Source organism: Empidonax traillii, unplaced genomic scaffold (assembly GCF_003031625.1).
Source record: "Empidonax traillii isolate 1590-97213 ecotype Southwest subspecies unplaced genomic scaffold, ASM303162v1 scaffold474:size1423191, whole genome shotgun sequence".
Lineage (NCBI taxonomy): Eukaryota > Metazoa > Chordata > Aves > Passeriformes > Tyrannidae > Empidonax > Empidonax traillii.
In genome coordinates, this window is record NW_020955667.1 from 86,455 (window position 1) to 105,137 (window position 18,683).

General features: G+C 42.4%; 1 protein-coding gene across 10 annotated transcripts in view; it reads right to left on the minus strand.

The window, feature by feature from the left end:
* The window catches only part of DNM3 (dynamin 3), a 172,596-nt gene that overhangs the window by 39,122 nt on the left and 114,791 nt on the right, over positions 1-18,683 (minus strand). For 8 of the 10 annotated variants that reach the window (XR_003572575.1, XR_003572574.1, XM_027895874.1 and 5 more), the window contains 2 exons: positions 16,819-16,930; positions 12,961-12,972 (listed from right to left, as the gene is read on the minus strand). Coding sequence is in view for 8 of the 10 variants with exons in the window: in XM_027895874.1 (XP_027751675.1) it covers positions 12,961-12,972; positions 16,819-16,930 (124 nt within the window). In the remaining 2 variants the exon portion in view is untranslated. The remainder of the gene's footprint in view (positions 1-12,960; positions 12,973-16,818; positions 16,931-18,683) is intronic. The other 2 variants (XM_027895875.1, XM_027895871.1) reach the window with 1 other exon arrangement.

Sequence of the window (18,683 nt, forward strand, 5' to 3'; positions counted from 1 at the left end):
AAAAAAAAAAAAAAAAAAAAAAAAAAAAAAAAGGCAGAGCACACCAAACTGATTTTTCGGACTAAGGGAAACTTGACAGGTATTTGACTCAGCACAGTGATACCCTTAGAAGACTGGCAAGTAAGTTTATAAAGCTGAGTATTAATGAAAGAATGATGCAGTAAAACAACTCTCTAACAGATAAATAAATTATAATCTGAGAAGAAGAACCAGCAGCCTTGAAGGATTTCATCAAAGTGTCAAATGGATCAGTACTACTGAAATAAAATAGCAAACTCTCGCCAGTTAAATTTGATTCTGCCCATAAGACAAAATTGTAAGGTAGTGTCAACACAACGGAAGATTGAACATTGCCCTGGTAGACACAGATAACTTTAAGGACTGGAAAAACAGAAACAGGATAAAATAATAGCTACGTGCTGACAGAATAATGACAGCTGCTGTGCTGGACTGGGAGCTCATCAGTTAGCAATAACAAGGGAAAAGAAAGCTCAAAGACATCTAACCAGGCATCACAGAATTCTGAGACACTGGTGTGATGTGGGCATGAAAAGAGCACGTCTTGGCAGTCTCTGTCAGGAGCAGAGCTGATCCAAGAGGGAACACCATTTTGTACAGTCCTGGTGTGATCCTGCCTGAATCTCTGATGGAGGAGGCTATGGGCCCTCTGGTGAGGGAGAGCACTGGACACTGCCCTGCTTTCCAGGGCTGCTGCACTCTTTCCTTAAGAGTCAAATGAAACTGCATGTCAAGAACAAGGAGATTTTATCACCATTGCAATGAAACTGCTTCTCAACCTCCGCAGGGTAGATCGGTGCAGCCTCGACAGTTAAACTGAAATAACTCTGTATCTTATAGGAACTACACGGCTCTCTTCCTTCCTCCCCCACAAGATCCTTGTCCGTGTTCCAAACCATACTCCCCTGCCTCCGAGCTGGAAAGGGCTCTGCATCAGCTCTCACATTAAGCTTGGTAGGAAAGAGCAAAGATATTTGGGCAGTGGTCTCCAAAAACTCCCATGTGCTCACTGATTAACTCAAAGCTGCTTCTCCTGCTTAGTGGGCCTGGGAAAAGAGGAATATGGCCTTTGGAGAAGACTTCCCTTAAGCCACTGGGCTCGGAGACTCTTGTTGGACCACTTTCTTTGTGGGGCTGGAGAAGCACTGCATGTTCCACAGGTCTGTGCAGAGGGATTTGGGAGCCTGGTCAGGCTAGAGGAGAGAAGCGGTGTAAGGAAACAATTCCTGCCTTTCCCACCACTGTCTCCGAACTGGAGGATCAGAGCTCTGAATTTTCACCTTGTGTGAGAAGAGCAGGCAGCTGAACAGACAGGTAATAGTTGACTACAGATCTTGATGCTCCCACGGGCTGCTGGTTCCAGCTTCCAGGTAATGGAGAAGGGGAGGAAAAACTTCATCTGAGACCTTAAAATTAACATTTAAAGTGATAAAAGCAAGTTGAACTAGACTATCAGTACAAAGGACACTTCAGACAGTCACCATGTCAGAGTCTAGTTTCATCCAACAGAATATTGCTTTAGAATTACTGGAGGATCAAATGACACACTGGAGGATCTGCTATTCCAGCCAAAACTCCACATCCATCTAATGAAAACTTTTGGGGTGTTTATCAGAAGGGGAATGGTAGAAGGGGGTGAGAGAGAGGTGAACTCTTTAAAATATAATTTATTTTCTGACTACTTTCCTTTCATAAGAAAAAAACAAAAAAGGGTTCATCTTAAGTTACAGGCAAGCTCTCTCAGCCCCAGAAATTCATCCTACATGTTGATTAATGGTCAAACTACTAGAGCTTTAGCATGAAAAATGGGCTAGGCTTCAATTGAAAATTGCCTGTAGCTAATGATGCAGTGGAATGAACGTTTTCATTCCAGCGAAACCATTCCTGTTCCTGTAAAAATAAAGAAATCCTACCCTGGGTTATGAAAAAGACTCAAAGAACTCTGCATATTTATTGGCTTAAAACAATGCCAGGCACCTTAACAAATCTGTAAATACAGAATATGTTACCTGTGAAGTCAAATCTACGTATAACTACATCCATGTACACGCAGACTATCAACATCCCTCAGTGAGCTCAGGGAGCAGAACAGAGGTTGGTGTCCACAGCCCAGAATTTCTCACATACAAGAGCATTGCAGAGTTACTGGATTTTAACACAGCTCCTGTCTCAGGCTCAAAAATTTAAATGTAATAAAAAAACCCCACAAGGAAGTGCAGCATCTGCCTGGCGAGGCAGCTGACACAGGCAGGGCTTGCCTGGAGATCTCCCTGTGGTTCAGCCCCTGGCGCCATCAAGTTGGGCTTGAAATCAAAAGCCATGGAAGGAGGTAATTAAAAGTGACTCTGCAGCACTCTGCTGCAGCCACCAAAGAGGGTGGGAAAGGATTCAGGGGTACGTAAGAGCGGGATGTGTCTCTCCAGCTTTAGTGATTTCCATTATGGAAACACAAAACTTCACAGCTTTTAACCTTTACGCCACTGGAATCAACCATCAACCTTTTTGAAAATTACAGTTTCAGCACGTAAAATGCAAATCCAGTTTGCCTGATGTCAAGAGCACATCCTCCCTAAGCCACAAGTGAGGTGCAGAGTTGATAAAGCACCACAAGGCAGGACTTACACACACAGTGATTGCCACCAGCCCTTCTGCTGGCCAGACCTGCGATTTTCGAGACTAAGGAACTCAGAGAGAGGGCGGGAGGGGGAGGCCACGAGGTTCAAACCATCCTGCTGGCTGCAGGAACAACTATTAAAAGAAATTAAGAGAAAAGTCAAAGCCCAGAAGGAGCACAAGACACTGTGTTCCAACTCTAACCAGCTGAAGGAAAGTTTATATAAAAACAACCACTTTGTTAGTGACTCATAAGGAAAGAATTCCTGAGCTTTCTTCAGGGAAACCCCAGTAAATAACATGTCTAAAAACACATGAAGATGGTGTTGCCTGTTCTGTTACAATACTCAGTCCACATGATAAAGCTTCTGGCAGCAGAACAACCTACTGAGTACAGATCTTTTTGGGACACCCAAAACCCAGTAAGAACTGCAGTGGCTGCTTGCACAGTCTGCCTCATATTCCAACTCTTCTATGATATGTCTAATGCTAACTGGGGAGAAGTGGGAAAGTAATGGTTTTTGTTGCAGCACTGGAAAGTGTTCCTCTGTCGACTACACGCAGGTGCACTCTGAAGATACATAAATGCCTGGATTTCAATGCATTCAGCACTGTTCCAATGTCAGACACTCAAATATTCTGCCATACTACACCCAAAGACACTGAATGAAAAGCTCTCTGCATGTGCAGCCTCTCTGGAATATGTTATCAGACACACAGCAGGCTGGGCAAGAAACAGTGCTCTGGCCAAGTCTATGAGAGAGTTTTTTCTTTTATTTTTCTTTCCTTTTTTTTTTTTTTTTTTTTTTTAAATTAGCACAAACAACTTTGGAAGCATGTTGTTTGTTTTTAAGCATGTCTTCCAGCAAGAGACTTTAAACTCAGTACAGTAAGTTCACAAAAACATGAGAAGTCACAGCGGTTTTCCAATAAATGACCAGATCTGAACATTGCGATGCCTGAACTTGGATTGACTAAAAAACTCTCCTGTTGGATATTCCATGTAGGAATATTAACAAAAACATTCTGTGTCAAGTCAAGCTTATGTTCTGCAGCAAAACCGCTTAGTTTTTGCAAATGTCTGGGAGGACGGAGTGGAAACCTGGGAGCAACTTCCTAGCAATTTTACCTCGCTCTCTGATGAGTTTTTAGCTTGTTAAGTGTGAAGATGGACATGTTAATTTGCACTGAAAAACTCCCCATCTCAAAGTTATTCCTTTGCATACTGAACAGAAAATGTTTTAGCTTCTGCTGCTCCCCATATTCTCAGCTGCTGTAGAACCACAGCAGACTCCAGGAACTTTCCAGGACATAGCCAGAAACTTGCCAAGAAAGAAAAAACAAAGGTTGAATGCATTGAATAGTCATTCCCAAGGGACTGTTACCACAGTAAAGCAGTGTTTTGACCAAGATGCTCAGCAACAAAAGCAGTAGCATCACCAATATTTGAACTGTAATTTTCCATTGTCAGTTGGGCATTGGATTTGGAAGGAATGGTGTATTTGTCACAACCTCTCAGGTATTTGTGACTGTGGCTTAATGCTCTTCTACAGATGATGGAACATGTTTTACAAAGAGCTATGAAACATCAGTCTAAAGGCCACTGATACTGAAGAAGCATGAGCTTCTCGCAGAAAACTGCAGCTGCAAATAAGGTATAAGTAACTGCTTTAAAAAAGGAGCATTTTTTAGGTCAAGTAAACCATTCCAACATCCGAAATGGCAGATTCAACCAGAAAGAGCAGAGGCAGGAAGACTTTGCCTGAAAATTCAGAAATGCACAAAAGACAAACAGGTCACACTGAGAGCCTCACCAAGGAAAAGATGTGTATTTAAGCACTCCATTGTAAATCTGAGTTTCTAAATTTGAGTTTCCTTGCTTTACTGCTATATTGCCCAAAGACAACTGCCTGAGAACCCGGCACTTCCAGGGACACGCTGTGGATGAAGGGAGAGTGAAGTAGTTCAACAGCCAAGAGATTCAGACTTGGAAGGAATAATCACGGATTAATTCTAGACACAGACTCCTAAAAATGCAGTTCCCCAGTGGGAACCCATCAGAAAAGATCTGAATTTTGATGAGAAAATGTTGATAGTTATGTACACTAAAGGAAACCCATCCAGCATCCCTGAGCAAAGACACCAACCAGGGTTCTTTGAAAATACACACTCACTCAGCCTTGGGTACAATCCTTTGAGATAAAAGGATGGAGAACTTCATGTACATGCTTACACTTAGGATAGTTCACAAGGATTACTGATTTAAATCACTTGAACAACTGACCCAACACACCCACCTGAGCAACTATCAATCATACTCTAGGCTGAAGTGGTTCAGCTTAGGTAAGGTGGTTCCACCAGGTAAGGACAGGCACAAATGAACCAGTGTCAAATTTCAGAGAGGAATTAAAGAGAGTCTGGGAAATAATCAGGAGAATTAATAACCCTTGTCCTACAAGCTAGAAAGAAACTACTACATACTTAAAAGATGTTGGAGTGAGGTATTTTTAAAGAACTAATGTCCTTTGCTGGTCAGACCAGTGACAAACAGGTAGTCTGTCCCAAAAGCACTCAGTGGGTACTGACAACCTTGAACAAAAAGCTCAGGACACTGTCCTGGAATTATCCACCGATTCTCTCATGTCATTCTTCGACTGCAAGGAATGATGTTCCTACTCTCAGTTTGTAAAATGGACTCCTGGTCCTCAACTGCAGCTTCTAGACAAATAGTATCTGTTCACAATATTAAAACCAGCTGCTGGAATGGTAGCATGCTGTGGCTCACAAAGGAAACTGTACACAGTCGATGGAACCAAATAAAAGAAAGAGGACATGGGGCAGAAATCACAGCCCCAGTGAGACAATGCCAGGACTGCTTCTAGAAAAGGGGAACTTTGTTTCAGCAGAACACTGATCAGACTACAGAGAACACAGAAAAAAACCAACAGCCCCCTATGAACACACCCAGTCACAGCAGGTGAGCTTCTCACTCTTCTGGAAGCTGATGCCACTGATTTCACCGTGCCTGTCTTCCAGCCTTGCCATGACCTAGACTGGCTGCAATTAAACCATTTCTGAACACACACACTCACCCATCAGGTAAAGAGGTATTTCCTGCAGAGCAGTTTATAACAAAGAGCACAGAGAGAGAGTTAATGTTTTCAAACTTAAAGACAACTGAAGGTTGAGCTTCCTAAAGCAAGAGCTTTGATTTTCATCCCACCAAGGGCAACGCAGATGGTGTTAAGGACTGCAGACAGTGCTGCATTTTGTTCTCAGTGTTAGCCTGAGCTTTAACATATAAATCATCAGTGAGCCCATAACCAGAAGCCACAGCTCTAGAAGTGAAGTCTTACAAATGAGGGTAAGAATTTACCTTTCTGTAAGACATTGGTTACTTGCGCGTCCACACATTGGCCAACACATAAATACACCAGCTCTGATTCATGTACAGTCCCACAGCTCCAGGCAGCAACACGTTTGAGGCTGCCTGCTGGTGTCCTCCTTCAGTCAGACTGTTTGGTACATCAAAGACCTCAGCTGAGGAACAGCAAGGAACTCTGCCCACACAACTCTTGGGTGCAGAGAGCGGGTGTGATCATTTCTCTCTTGAGTTTGTGCAGCCACATCTCGGGCCACAGGTGATGAGAAAGAGAGGTTGAGCTGTTTGAGGATGTGTGCGTGTTCACAGCTGCAAAAATGGATAAAAGGGTGGCCTCTGCCATTTTGTCACTGCCCTCACAGCAGAGCTAAAGACAATCTCGCTCACGGTACTTCTGAGAATTTGCTGTCTGAATCAGCCAGATAACCTTTAATAACTATAATTTAGAATTATGGTACAGCAGAGCTGTTTCCAGGCTGTGGTTGTGAACAACTACATACTTCTACACAGTGCCAGCAACACACAGCTAGAGACAACTGGTCTGTGACTGGAAAGGCTTCTGTTCACTACATGAAGGCTCCTGCTCCCACTGAGAAATTATCTAAATCTGCAAATCAAGCAGTATTAAACCAAACTAAAACTTAACAACAGATTACATTGCATTAGATTATTTTTTTTTCATGGACTTTTATCTTCCATGCTCTGGGTTAGTTTCTTTAGCTGATTTCTCTAAATACCTCCAGGAATGCTGCCACCCCAATTGTTGAACAGGTCAAGATAATACTGTGCAACAAATGTGACCAGAAAGTTTGAATACCTGCAATTAAAGGGTCTGATAGGGGCCTGACACCTCTTGTTACAGGTCATAGTAATTTTGTACCTACCCAAGTAATTTGACATGTTATTTGAACATAGTAGCGCGTACAGTGACATATAATTCTCTCTTTGAATTTCAATTAATCAAATTCAAATTTGATTATAAAAGAGGAACAGCAGAGGTTGAGTTTCAAGGGAAGGAAACAGAGTAAGACTACTCATTTCTCAGTTGCAGGAACAGGGGTTTTAGGAACAAGAGTATGAAAGTCACCCCAGAATTGCACTGATCAGACACCACCACACGTCTGTAGCCAGCTCTTCCCAGTGGGAAATCACCATTCTGCAAAACTGGAAGTGTCAAATGAGGACAAATGAGCACAGCAATGCAAAATAATTAGCAGACAGAGGACAGGGAAGGCAATCAAAGGCCACAATGGGGCTGGGAAACAGGCAGGACAGGAGCTGAGGAGTGACTGCAGAACAGGAACACGTGGCATCAGGGAAAGAGAGCTACCCAAGTGGAGAATGCAGCTCCAGAATAGAGGGTTTTACACACGGGACTTGATTCTGACCTGGCACATGGAAAGTAGTTATAAACCTGTCTCCACAAAACAAGATAGTTAGGAAAGGTTAAAGAAATCCAGGATGAGCTGTGTGTCAGACTAGACATTCCATATCTTCATTTTAGTCCAAAATGGAGTCAGGAAAAATAACTTTCAGTTTCTCCCCATCATCTTGTTTTTCCTTCTAAATGAGAAAAAGGAGTATCTGGCTGTTCACCAGCTGCTCTCCACCCTCATGTCCAATGACTACATTTCCTGTTACACTGTAAATGCTATGGAATGGTGAGTCTGGTGACACTTTTGGCAGGAAAAAAATGTTTTGAATATTTATTTACTCCTAATTACTATTCAGCAGTAGGCTTTTGTGCAATTACTGACTTGGAAGACAAGGAAGATATTTTAGGATTGTCCCAAAGGCTTGTCATACTTGTGTGTTTCCCCTTCTGTTCAGTCCCTCTCATGGGTGATCCCGTCCTGTTACGCTAAAGGGGCAACCAGACCTTTCCAACTGCAACTATTCCAAGACCTGGAGACACAGGGACTCTTTGGACTCCAAAGGACCTTTTTGGCAGAGATTTGTACAGCACACTTTAGAACCTCCCCCTCCGCCAGCCAACTCTCAGTGCTCATTGACCTGGGCTGGGAAAGCATCCTTACAGGTTGGACACCTTCACTGCACCTTCCCCAGGACAAATCTCACTGAATGTCCAGAATGGGGCTGATACTCACACTGCATGATCTGAAACTCCACAACCAGAGAGCTTTCACGTTCCTGCAGAGCTTCATCAAAACCCCTCATCACAGTGGAAGCAGCGCAAGAAGTAGCTGCACCATAAAGAATGAAGAATTTAAAAATATTTTCAATATGCAGAGGCCTTGCCAAAAGCACAGTAAAGAGCCCACCATGAATCCATAACAGAAATAAAAAAAATGTTTGCTCGTTTCCAAAGTTCCTGGAGTTTGTTTAATGTCAGCAGCCCCATTTAAGAGCAGAAATGTAAAAGCCTGTGACAGCTCTTGAACCCCCAACCCCGATCAGCAGTTACCAGCTTTGCCAGGACTGCTTTTGAAATCACTCCGTCTGTCAGCCTGCATCTTGTTACACTCAGGGCCACTGATGCAATCCTATGAATCCTCCTTTTCCCTGTACATTTTTAACTCTCTCGTGCCAGCAGTTATTTTGCTCTCACGAGAAGACGAATCAGGGCCGCTCTGTTTCTTGAGGAACATTTGGGGAACAAGGTTCACATCTCGTTTCTGTTTGAGCTGGTAAATATTTAGGAGAACAAGAAAAGAGTTTTTACGTGAAAAATGTTTTCCCATCCTTGAAAGAGTGAGGCAGTGAGGAAAGGACTGAGAAGCAGCCTGCCATTTCCTTTCCTCCCTGTGTTTTGGGCCGCTGCTGCCCCAGCGCGTGTGCGCATGCACGCTCAGCCCCTTGGGCTGCTCCTTTACACCGGGACTTCCTCCTAAAATCCAACTCATCTGTTTGAAGCAATGACTGAAACACTGTCTATAAAATTATGGCATTTTTCCACTTGAAAAAAAAAAATAAAAAATTAACACTTGGTTAAAAGTTATTTTTAAACCTCGTTGGCCTGAAACCAATTTTAGTCATAACTGAAGTGGATTCTTCTTTTCCTAGACTTCAATGCCTTCCTTTTCTAAAATACACTAGTTAAAAACAGTAAACTCAGTAAAGGCAGAGTTTACACTTCTGTCTACGCTGTTTTGCCCTCTGACATATCAGCAGTTTGCTTTTCAACAAACCCAAACAAGTCTTTACTTTTTCTAGTTTAGGAACTTCTCCCGAACACAGACTTGAGCAATCCTGGAGCAGAACCACCCACTTCCAGTTTGAATCTGGCTGGGGCACTGGCAGAGCATCATCACAGCCAGTAACTGGCTGAGTCAGAGTTTATGTCTGGGAGATAACTGAAGCCCCTGCAGAAACATGGCTGAAAACATCAGAGCTTTATTCCAACGCATGACACCGATGGCTTCTGGCACTACACCTGCATTTACACGGCAATGGTCAAGCACGAGACACGTGAACCGAGAGCACTGTTGGCATATACGTAGGTAGAACAGGACTGTCCTGACTTCACCACATTCCCATTTTCCAGGACTGTCTCAAGAGACAGTAGGACATCAGGACTCCTTAATGAAGTAGCTGAGCTGGAATCTGGGTTTAGTAAAACTAACTCCCCTTGAAGACAAAAAGAGAGAAGAAGAACCGCTTCAATCTAACCAATTAATATGTCACCAAGATGTATTTTCAGGAGTAACAGGCAAACTGACCTGACAGGAAGAGTATTTTCCTTCTTTTTCCAAAGGGGATTCTGTTTCTCCTAAGAGAAAATTCAGACTAAATTACACTGACTTTATATTCAGTGAATGTTTTAATGCACAGCATTGTCTGCACTGTGATAACTCCTCTGAGCTGTGAATACAAGACTTCTGTACTTCAATTCTACACATTCTGTAAAGGGTATCAGCAAGCACAGCAATGCAAAATAATTAGAAGGCAAGAAATTCATAGTGACTTTGTCTGTAAAAAGTAATTTAAAGAGATTTTCATTTTCCAAGTTGAAGTTCCTCAAGTCTGAGCTCAGCATTTAAGTGTTTGATCCTTCAAATCAAGCAGAAGTGATTCACTAACTCAAGACTTAATCATGCCAAAGGAAAGGTAACTTTTTATATTAAAAAAGTGGCATTTGGGGGTTTTGATTGGTTTGTTTTTGTTTGTTTGTTGCTGCTGTTTCATTGCTTGAGTGCCAAGAGATTTGGAATCAAAATTTCCCTAGAACACAGTATCTACCTAATCTTTCAAACTAACAAGGTTAGAAGCTCACTGAAGATAGACTTTGTGAGAACTGTGCAGGCTGAGATGTTGTTTTCAAACAGCTGCATCTGGAGGGCTGTTTTGAGGGGATTCATGAATTTTTTTTAAATGAGGGTGAAGAAGATACACAGGGGAAGCAGCACATCCCCGGTGGTGTCTTAAGACAGAAGCTCTCAGCTCCTCTGTCTCCAGTTCCTGCACAAGGCTGTGGAGTTCAGTGTTAACATTAGTGAGATGTGGTTTGCCAACATGTGCTGGCTGAATGAGGTTGGTCTCCATTACCTCATTTGACACAACCCTTTACAGACTTTATCCAACAAAGCTTTTGAAGATATATTTATCTTTACCACGTGAGAAATCTCACTTACGGTAATGATTGGGCAACAATAAAATGTAAAAATAAAAATGATTAGCAGTCCGCTGACGATTATAAACCCTCTTCACTTCCCTTCCTCCCCCTTTTTCTTAGGGACTCATTACTCCAATGTTTGGTTTTACTTTTGTAAATCCAAGAGTGCAAAGCAAAAGGCAGAGGTATAAAAGCAGCCTCTGTCTGAATGGATGGGTGAGTACAGGATCTTGACATCTGTACATAGGACAGGATGCACAGTATGAATGCCACACTGGGCAGCACTAGGAGGAGAGTTACAGCTCTGGTAGCAACCCAGGAAATCTGTACCAGGACAGTCTGGAAGGATTATGCAGCTTTGGACAATGAAGTTGCATGAGAAGCTGTGATAAACCATCATTGACCTCAGTCAGCCATTCCTCTCTTCTCCTGACCTGTTCTCAAAAACTGTCTGGCCACCTCTCGGGTTTACCCACGTCATTTTCCATGCCACCAGTGCAGAAGAAGACTGTGGGATTTGAGCCTCCACAGGCAGCTGCAGGTTAGTTCAATCTGCCTAGTGGGATATGTAACCTCCAGACTCCAGCATGAATGCCCTCTGTGAAAGAGAAGGGGAGGGTGGGGGCACGCACAGATGAAGATACAAGAATCCTTACAAGGAAGGAACTGGGTCAAAGAGAAAGATCAGGATGGTTTCCTGGAGATTTCTTTTGGAGTTATCTTCTGGCTGACAGCCTGAGCCAGAGGGAGAATCTCTTTGAACCTACAGCAAGAATTGTCTTTTCCTCAGAGTGAAAGAAGAGCCAAGAGCTCTCTAATCCTCACATCTTGCAGGTTTGTCCTCTACCTGCTTATGGGTATCCTGTCTTGTGCCAGCAGCTTATTCTGTCAGATGCAACAGGTCCTGACCTCCCACAGCTCAGGGCACTGGAGAATAGAGCTGGTCCACACAACTCCCGACCTCCAGACTCGGTGTCTGCCAGCCCCAAGAGCTCTCCAGCGTCCCATCCATCCCCATTTCCCTTGACAGAGCACCTACAGTCCAACCTCCCTCCTCTGAGATCAGAGCAGCATCCACTGCAGCAGCAAAGCCTTAAGTCAGCATGTCCTAAAGAAACATTATAAACACTACCTTGACATTTCAGTGTACACAGTTAACGTTTACATTTCACACCACCTCCTATGTAAAGTCCCTCTATCCATGCCATCAATACACCAATTCTCTTAACCCCTCCCCACCCAACACTTAGAGCCCCTTTTCCCAGGCAGGCCAACAAAACAGAAGATTTTTGGTGCCTCTGAGCCCAGCCAGTGTGCAGAAAGACATGGTCAAAAATGGGTTAAAATTGCAAAAAATAAAAGCAGACAGAAATTACCAACTTTCAGAACATTTAAAACCACCTAGGTCTTTCCCAAATACCCCAAAAATGCTTCCAGTTCACAATATAGATGCTATATTTCAAAGGCTACTTTCAACATTTGCTGTGAAGCATCTTTTGATGCTCCAGATTCATCTTCCTATGGGTTAATATACCAAAAGAGGGAAAGAGGGGGTGGAAAAAAAGGCACAAAAGCTGCATTACTCCTTTCCGAGGTATCACAAACTCTCTCTGCATCTTATTCCAGAGTGTGAGATGTGCACTTTCCACTCTTAAGCTCAGTAAAAATGGCATAAAAAAAAAATCCTGGGAACCACGGTATTACTCGTTTATCAGATCAACATCAGCAAAACTGTCTTTTTATGTGCTGCTTATTTTCAAAAAAAAAAAAACCCTACCATGCATATTTCAGTTCTCCCTCTCCACACCCCACACCCTTCTGCTGCTGTCCAGCTGGAACACATCAAGGGTCTAGAAGCCAAGTCAAATGTTGACCCCACCCTCCTCCATCCATTTTAAGGCACCTTCAAAGCCAGTACACTGATCTAGTTCGGCTTAGCCAACAACACCAGCAAATCTGTTATTTAAGACTTTAGTGCTGGGTTTTTATAACTGCCCATTAATACAAGCTTTGATGTATGGTCAAAAAATCCAGCTGTAATGAGTTTCACCAGACTGTAGTAACCTTTCCTCAGAAGGTCTTTATTACTATACCTTCATAATCTTTGGGCCCAACACTTTTATAGTATCATTCTTACTGAACCCCCTTAAAAAACAACACTCAGCAACACTTAATACTTTTCCTTCCCCAAAATTAAAACAAAGAGCCCGTAATAGTTTTTCTAGAGGATGCTTTTGCACCCCCATTTCTCAAAGCAGTTTGCTGTTAAGGGCATGCAGGTAATAGCTGTGTGAACCAAAAGACAAACCAGTTTTCATGCCAAAACCCTTGTGACAGGATACAAAAGGAGTTTGTAAAAGGACAAACAACTTACTTTGTTGCTCCCCTTTGTAGGATGCAGCAAGGAGGAAAGAGAGGGGGGAAAAAAGAAATATTAGATACATTTATTTTACATTCATTCAGCCTCACTTATACAGTTCTGGAAATGGGTCAAACCAAATGAGGAACTGACTCAGAGAACATTCACTGAATCCTGTAGTTAGAGAGCTTCCAGGGGAACACAGGACATTTGCAAGGGATTCAAAACATTCAGAATGTTTTGCTCTCCACCCAAACATTCTGATTCCACTTTTGCTTCCGTCGGTGTCAGTCAGGAGCGGCTCCTGGGAAGTCAGAGGACACCGATATGAGAAAGAAGAAAACGAGGCCTGAAGTGCTCTAGGGATGGGATGGGAGCCAGAGGGATTTTTGTTGGTAATGCTGAGCTTCCAGTTCACAAAGCAACCCCCTGAACGTGTCTGCTGAGCCCGCGTGACGGCCACTCCCCACAACTCGCCAGCGAGTGGAAAGTTTCACCATCCAAAGCTTTTTAAAATGCAAATATTGAACTTTTAGATTAGTAATAAAAATAAGGAGGAAGATGGCATTATGGGAGGGGGGAAGGAGGAACGGACAGTGCTAGCAAGGTAGAGTGTGCAGAGCAAGTTACGACAAACATCTGTGCTATTATTTTAGTTTAATTGTGAGTTTTGCCATGAGCTGGCATGAACAGTGTATATTTTACAGTGGGAAGCCAGCCAAAATAAACACCAGCCTACAGTTGAGAAATAGAGTCTGGAAGGGTTAGTCACAAAGTTGTAGTCATTTTAAAAAAAAAAAAGAAAAAAAAAAAAAAAAGAGGGTTTTGGATGCATCAGTCCAGAAGGCCTGCAGTAAAGTCAGCTGGTAAATGGATATCCCGTTTCAAAGTGAATTGGCCACAGTGTGATTTATATCAAGAAAGCTGACTTGCATATGGGTTGGAAAAATAAAAACACTGATTCATCGCTATCCGGGTGGCTGTCAAAGCCCACGGCCTGACAGAAGTAAATCGACCGCGGGAAGGAGGTGACTTGGCAAACTGCAAAAGAATTGAGGGGCTGATGGAGCAACACTGAGGGGTGATCAGAGACAGTTCGCAACAGAGTGAATATATGAAGCTGAGTGTGCATCACCGTGTGCACAGGTCAGGCAAGGCAGGCAAAATTAAGCAAGGAAAAGGAGCAAAGGGGTGATATATGTCCTTTAAGATATTAATGAGATTTGTTTAGGCAAAAAGAAAAATTATACATCTAAAACCCTGGACTCAGCTTACAGGATTAAAGTAGCAGCAGAGACGCCGTATTAGTGGCAGCAAGTACTGAGCCCCATTACCACTGCAATCAGTGGAGCACTACAACCAATAGAAAAATCAATATTCTTAGATGAGAGATTTGCCCTTGGTGAGAATTTAGGACAAATCTCTCTAATTCAGTGACAAATTCCTACTTTTGTTGCCACTGCAGAAGGAACCCAGCTAGGGGCAGTGGCTGTGGGTTTTCCACCAGGTCCTTGCAGACGAGCAGCAGAGCTGCCAGTGAAAGCATCCAGCTCCGCTTTCCCCCTCCCGGCTGCGCACACGCTCTGGCAGCTCCAGGGAGCGGGTCAGCCCACGCTGCAGAGCTCCAGCCCCACAGCAACACCCAGCTAGTTTGCATTTCTAAGCAGCAATTTATCTACTGCTGGTACCAAAGCCTCGGACACTCAAAAGTTCCCGGCTGAGCCTCGCACATGAGAGAGAGGGAGAAGGTCCATCTGGGAAGGGGCTCGGGCACCTCTTTGCCTTTTACCTCCGGGATCACAAAGCTGTGGGGAAGCACTGGAGGGAAAAGTTGCTGCCATTTCCTGGAAGTCTCTCTTACTTAAAAACACAGCCTCTAAATCTTTAGAGGAGAATAAACTGAGGGGTGTCTTTAAACCTTTTTTTTGTATTGTCAGAGGAAGGTGTGAAACTGAGGAGCGTGCACAGGATGTTAATGAAATGCTGCTCGTTTTTATTTGGGTTCCACTGGAGCTTCTAAGGTACCTGAGGCCTTTTAGATTCTGCTTTGCAAAATTCAAAACCCTAACAGCAGACTCACAGTCCACATTTGGATCTCTAGTTCTTTAGGAATAAAGTTTTGGAAGACTAGAGTAGCACTAAGCATCTTTCCTGAACAGCTTGATGGACTAGTGGATGAATTTCAAACTATAGGGGTTTGAAACAATAATATTCACTCTTTTTATAATGCAAAGATAATTCCAGCTCAAAGGAGAACTTTATTTTGACTTCTTTCTACTTCTGTCTTTCAAGGAAGTCTCTCATCTTGCATCTAAGACTCCTTTGACAGATCAACTTTAAACAAAAGTAAGAATTCTTTGTAAACATATTTTGAATACCAAGTATTCTGAGGGGGAAGGGAGGGAGAGGAAGACAGAAGAGAAATTTAGAAATCCAACTAGTCTGTCTTATTTGAGGATAAAGTAACAAATATATGAGCTACAATACAACCATCACAGAATACAAGATTATACCAGAGGCAGCAACAGGTTTTTTTGACATCATGATTAAAACCTGAGTAAGAAAAAACCAAAACAATACGGTATTTTGTTCTTAGTAATTAATTAGGCAACTTCTTACAACCAATCCTTGAAAAATGACTTCTGATGGTCGTAGGTAGGTCCCAATGTATTGGAACAGGCAACATACTGAAAAGTCACCAGTTTTTTTTTAAAGGTCTCAGGTACCTGGTAGTTCTTCTGCTAAATGAGTATTTTCACTACTCCTTAAAAAAACCCAAACCTATCATCATTATCATAATTACTGTTTATTTCTATAATAATTTCTATAATAATTGGATAATCTAGCAGTTCAAGGAGTTCTTAATTATCTTTTGATGGTAGCCATGACACTTGCTATGAAGAGAGGAAGCTGAGGCTTGTTTGCTTAAACAGCAGCAGGAGGAGATGCAGACAGTGGTACTGGAAGCCATGCAGGCATCACAAGTATAAAGGAAATATGAGGGAGAGAAAGATGAACAGAGAAGACCCTGAACACAAGGGACCATGGAAAGCAACCAGGAAGAAGGACAAATTCAATCAGAATCAAAGCATCATTTCCCAGAAGAGAAATCTTGCGCTGAGGGGATCCAGCAGAGCAGCAGCCTCACGGCAGAAAGGTGAACTGTGCAACAGAGAAACTCCAAAAGCTCAAACAACAGGATTTTCCTGTTAGTCAGCCTTCCCTCTGGATGCATCTCCTCAAACCTTCACCTGATGTAAAGTATCAAGAAATCTAGGTCCAAAAAATATGAAATGGTAGCTGGACATGTTTTGTTTCCCAGCTTGCTGTCATTTCTGGTGAATTAATAGAGGCTTTTTTACTGTATCCTGTTCAATTTGCTTCACATGATGATTAGCTGAGTAAAACTGCCCTTGGAAAGGTTTGGCATGTGTTTCATGCACAAGAAACATGCAGCAAAATCAGTAAAACAAATATACACGATTGCCTGGAATGCTGCTGTCAGTTCTGTAATACAGAGCTTGGGGGAACAAACTCTTCAAAGCACATCTTTACCTCTAGAAAACATGAATAGAAACAACGCAGCTCAGGAAACCCCAAATTGCTCAACGCTTTTACTACACAGATCCAATGAAAAACACGTTGGAAGGTTTGGTTTGTGGTTGCTTTTTTTTCCCCGCGTTGAGGTTTGACGCACAAATTGATCTTAAAATATTTCATTACGAATATTTCGCAACTGCCACAGACCAGTACAATGAAAAGGCTGCCCTTTCGTGAGATATCTGCAGACACTGTGTTTCCCCAGATGATAGAAGTGTGTTTTCCGACTCAAACAGAGCAGCTACTGGCAAACCAGTGAGCTGTTTGACTTACTGAGGATTTATCAGGATAGACACCGGCTCGTAGCAGAGATGCCTTCCAGCTATCCACCTCCTCTTGGGAGTCACAGGCTAGCTCAAGGAAACGGTAATCCTTGTAAACATTCCTAGAACAAAGAGCACCACATTGTAAAACTGGCATTTTACTACTCTGTATCATGCACACAGCATTTTCAATTAAAAATCCTGTGGGATCAGAAATTACTCGGTAATTGTTTTGGACAACAGAGTTTATGAGACAGGTGCTTGTTTAATAATTACATGGAGTACTTAAAAATATCTTAGAATGCTACAGCACAGCTCTGGAAAGAATAATCATCCAAAAGCACCGTGAAACTATTTAAAATCAATTTTCCTGCTTTTGCCAAAACAGAGCATTTGCAGGGAAAAAAGGCTGTTGTGATGCAAAGGACAAACACACAAGGCATGCCAAAATAACTGCACAGCTTGTGACAGATTGTTGCTGTAACCAATAAATACCAAAATAATTACTGATACAACTTGTTCCCATGTTAAGTCCTTTGAGTTCATTATGTACCCTTTTTAGCTTTTGGACATCACTAGTAAAAGAGAGGGGGAAAAAAAGGCAATGATAATCAGATATTTTAAACAAACAAACCTCTGATGTACATCATCATGGTAAGAAAATTGGGACACATTTAAATAATACCTCTTGCAGCTACTTCAGATAATGAGATAAATAAAAGGAATCAGTTAATGGAAGAAAAGAGAAAGGAGGAAAAAGACAAATATAGCAAGGTGGTACTTGAAAATTCTCCAATAAACAGAGCAGATTTTCCCCTCACGGTTTAGCCATTAGTTTCTGAACTCACATCCTATAAACAGACGAGATCACCGTAAATTTGTCAGCCAACAGTCTTTTTAGGAAAGGCTACAAGCTCAGCTGACAAAGGTTAGGAAACTACATTTTGCTGGATCTTAAAGGTTGCACAAGAGTCAATCTCCCGTCAAAACCAGACTGTTTTCCTCTCTTGGCAAACTGTGGAGGAGAGGGTTGATGGAGATCACTTCACTCTCAAACACAGCAATGACAAGGGGTCCTTTGGTTTCATCATGCAACTACAGAGGTCATTTTTGTCACATATTTTGAGGGGGAAAGAAACCGAATACGTTATAGAAGCAGGAAATAAAGCTATTATTGTCACTGCCTAGACAAATTTCTTTAGCATTTGGGAACCGGTGGGATTTCACCGTCACACTGCTGGAACACAACCCAGTTGATGTAATTCCCACTCACAGAAGTGCTTCTCCCTTACCAACAATGTCACCAGGCAGCTCGTAGCCTTGCTTTTTAGAGGGAGTTTCAGGAAACAGGTAAAAAAAAAAAATGTAATTGAATCTGAGCACAAACCAGCCATGACACCTAATCATTAAATTATCAGCCGTACGGCAGCCAGAGCACACCCACCTCTGAAGAGAGGGACAGCAGGTATTTTTAGCAGGCTTATGAATTGCATTCAAAACTGCAGAACAATAAAGGACATACTCATATTTCCATATGTTGGTGATGTAATTCTCACCAATTTCAATGGCTAAATCTGAGCAGTCAGCACCAGGCTCGCACTACTCCCTTCAAGAATCCGGATTGGAGATGTCACCAGAGCAGGTTTCAGTGCTGGTCAGAGGAGCACACACTGCACTTCTTCCCAGAAAAAACAGCCCACAAGGTCAAAAAGAGATACTAAAGGGTCAGATCCCACAGTTAAGGCAAAACCACTGACTATATGAACGACTGAAAGCTCTATGGATTTTTTTTTAATTGATTAGGAAATTTAAAATTAATCCTCCTTCTTCCCTGACTCTGAAAGTACTAATCCTGCCTTAATACAAATAATAGCC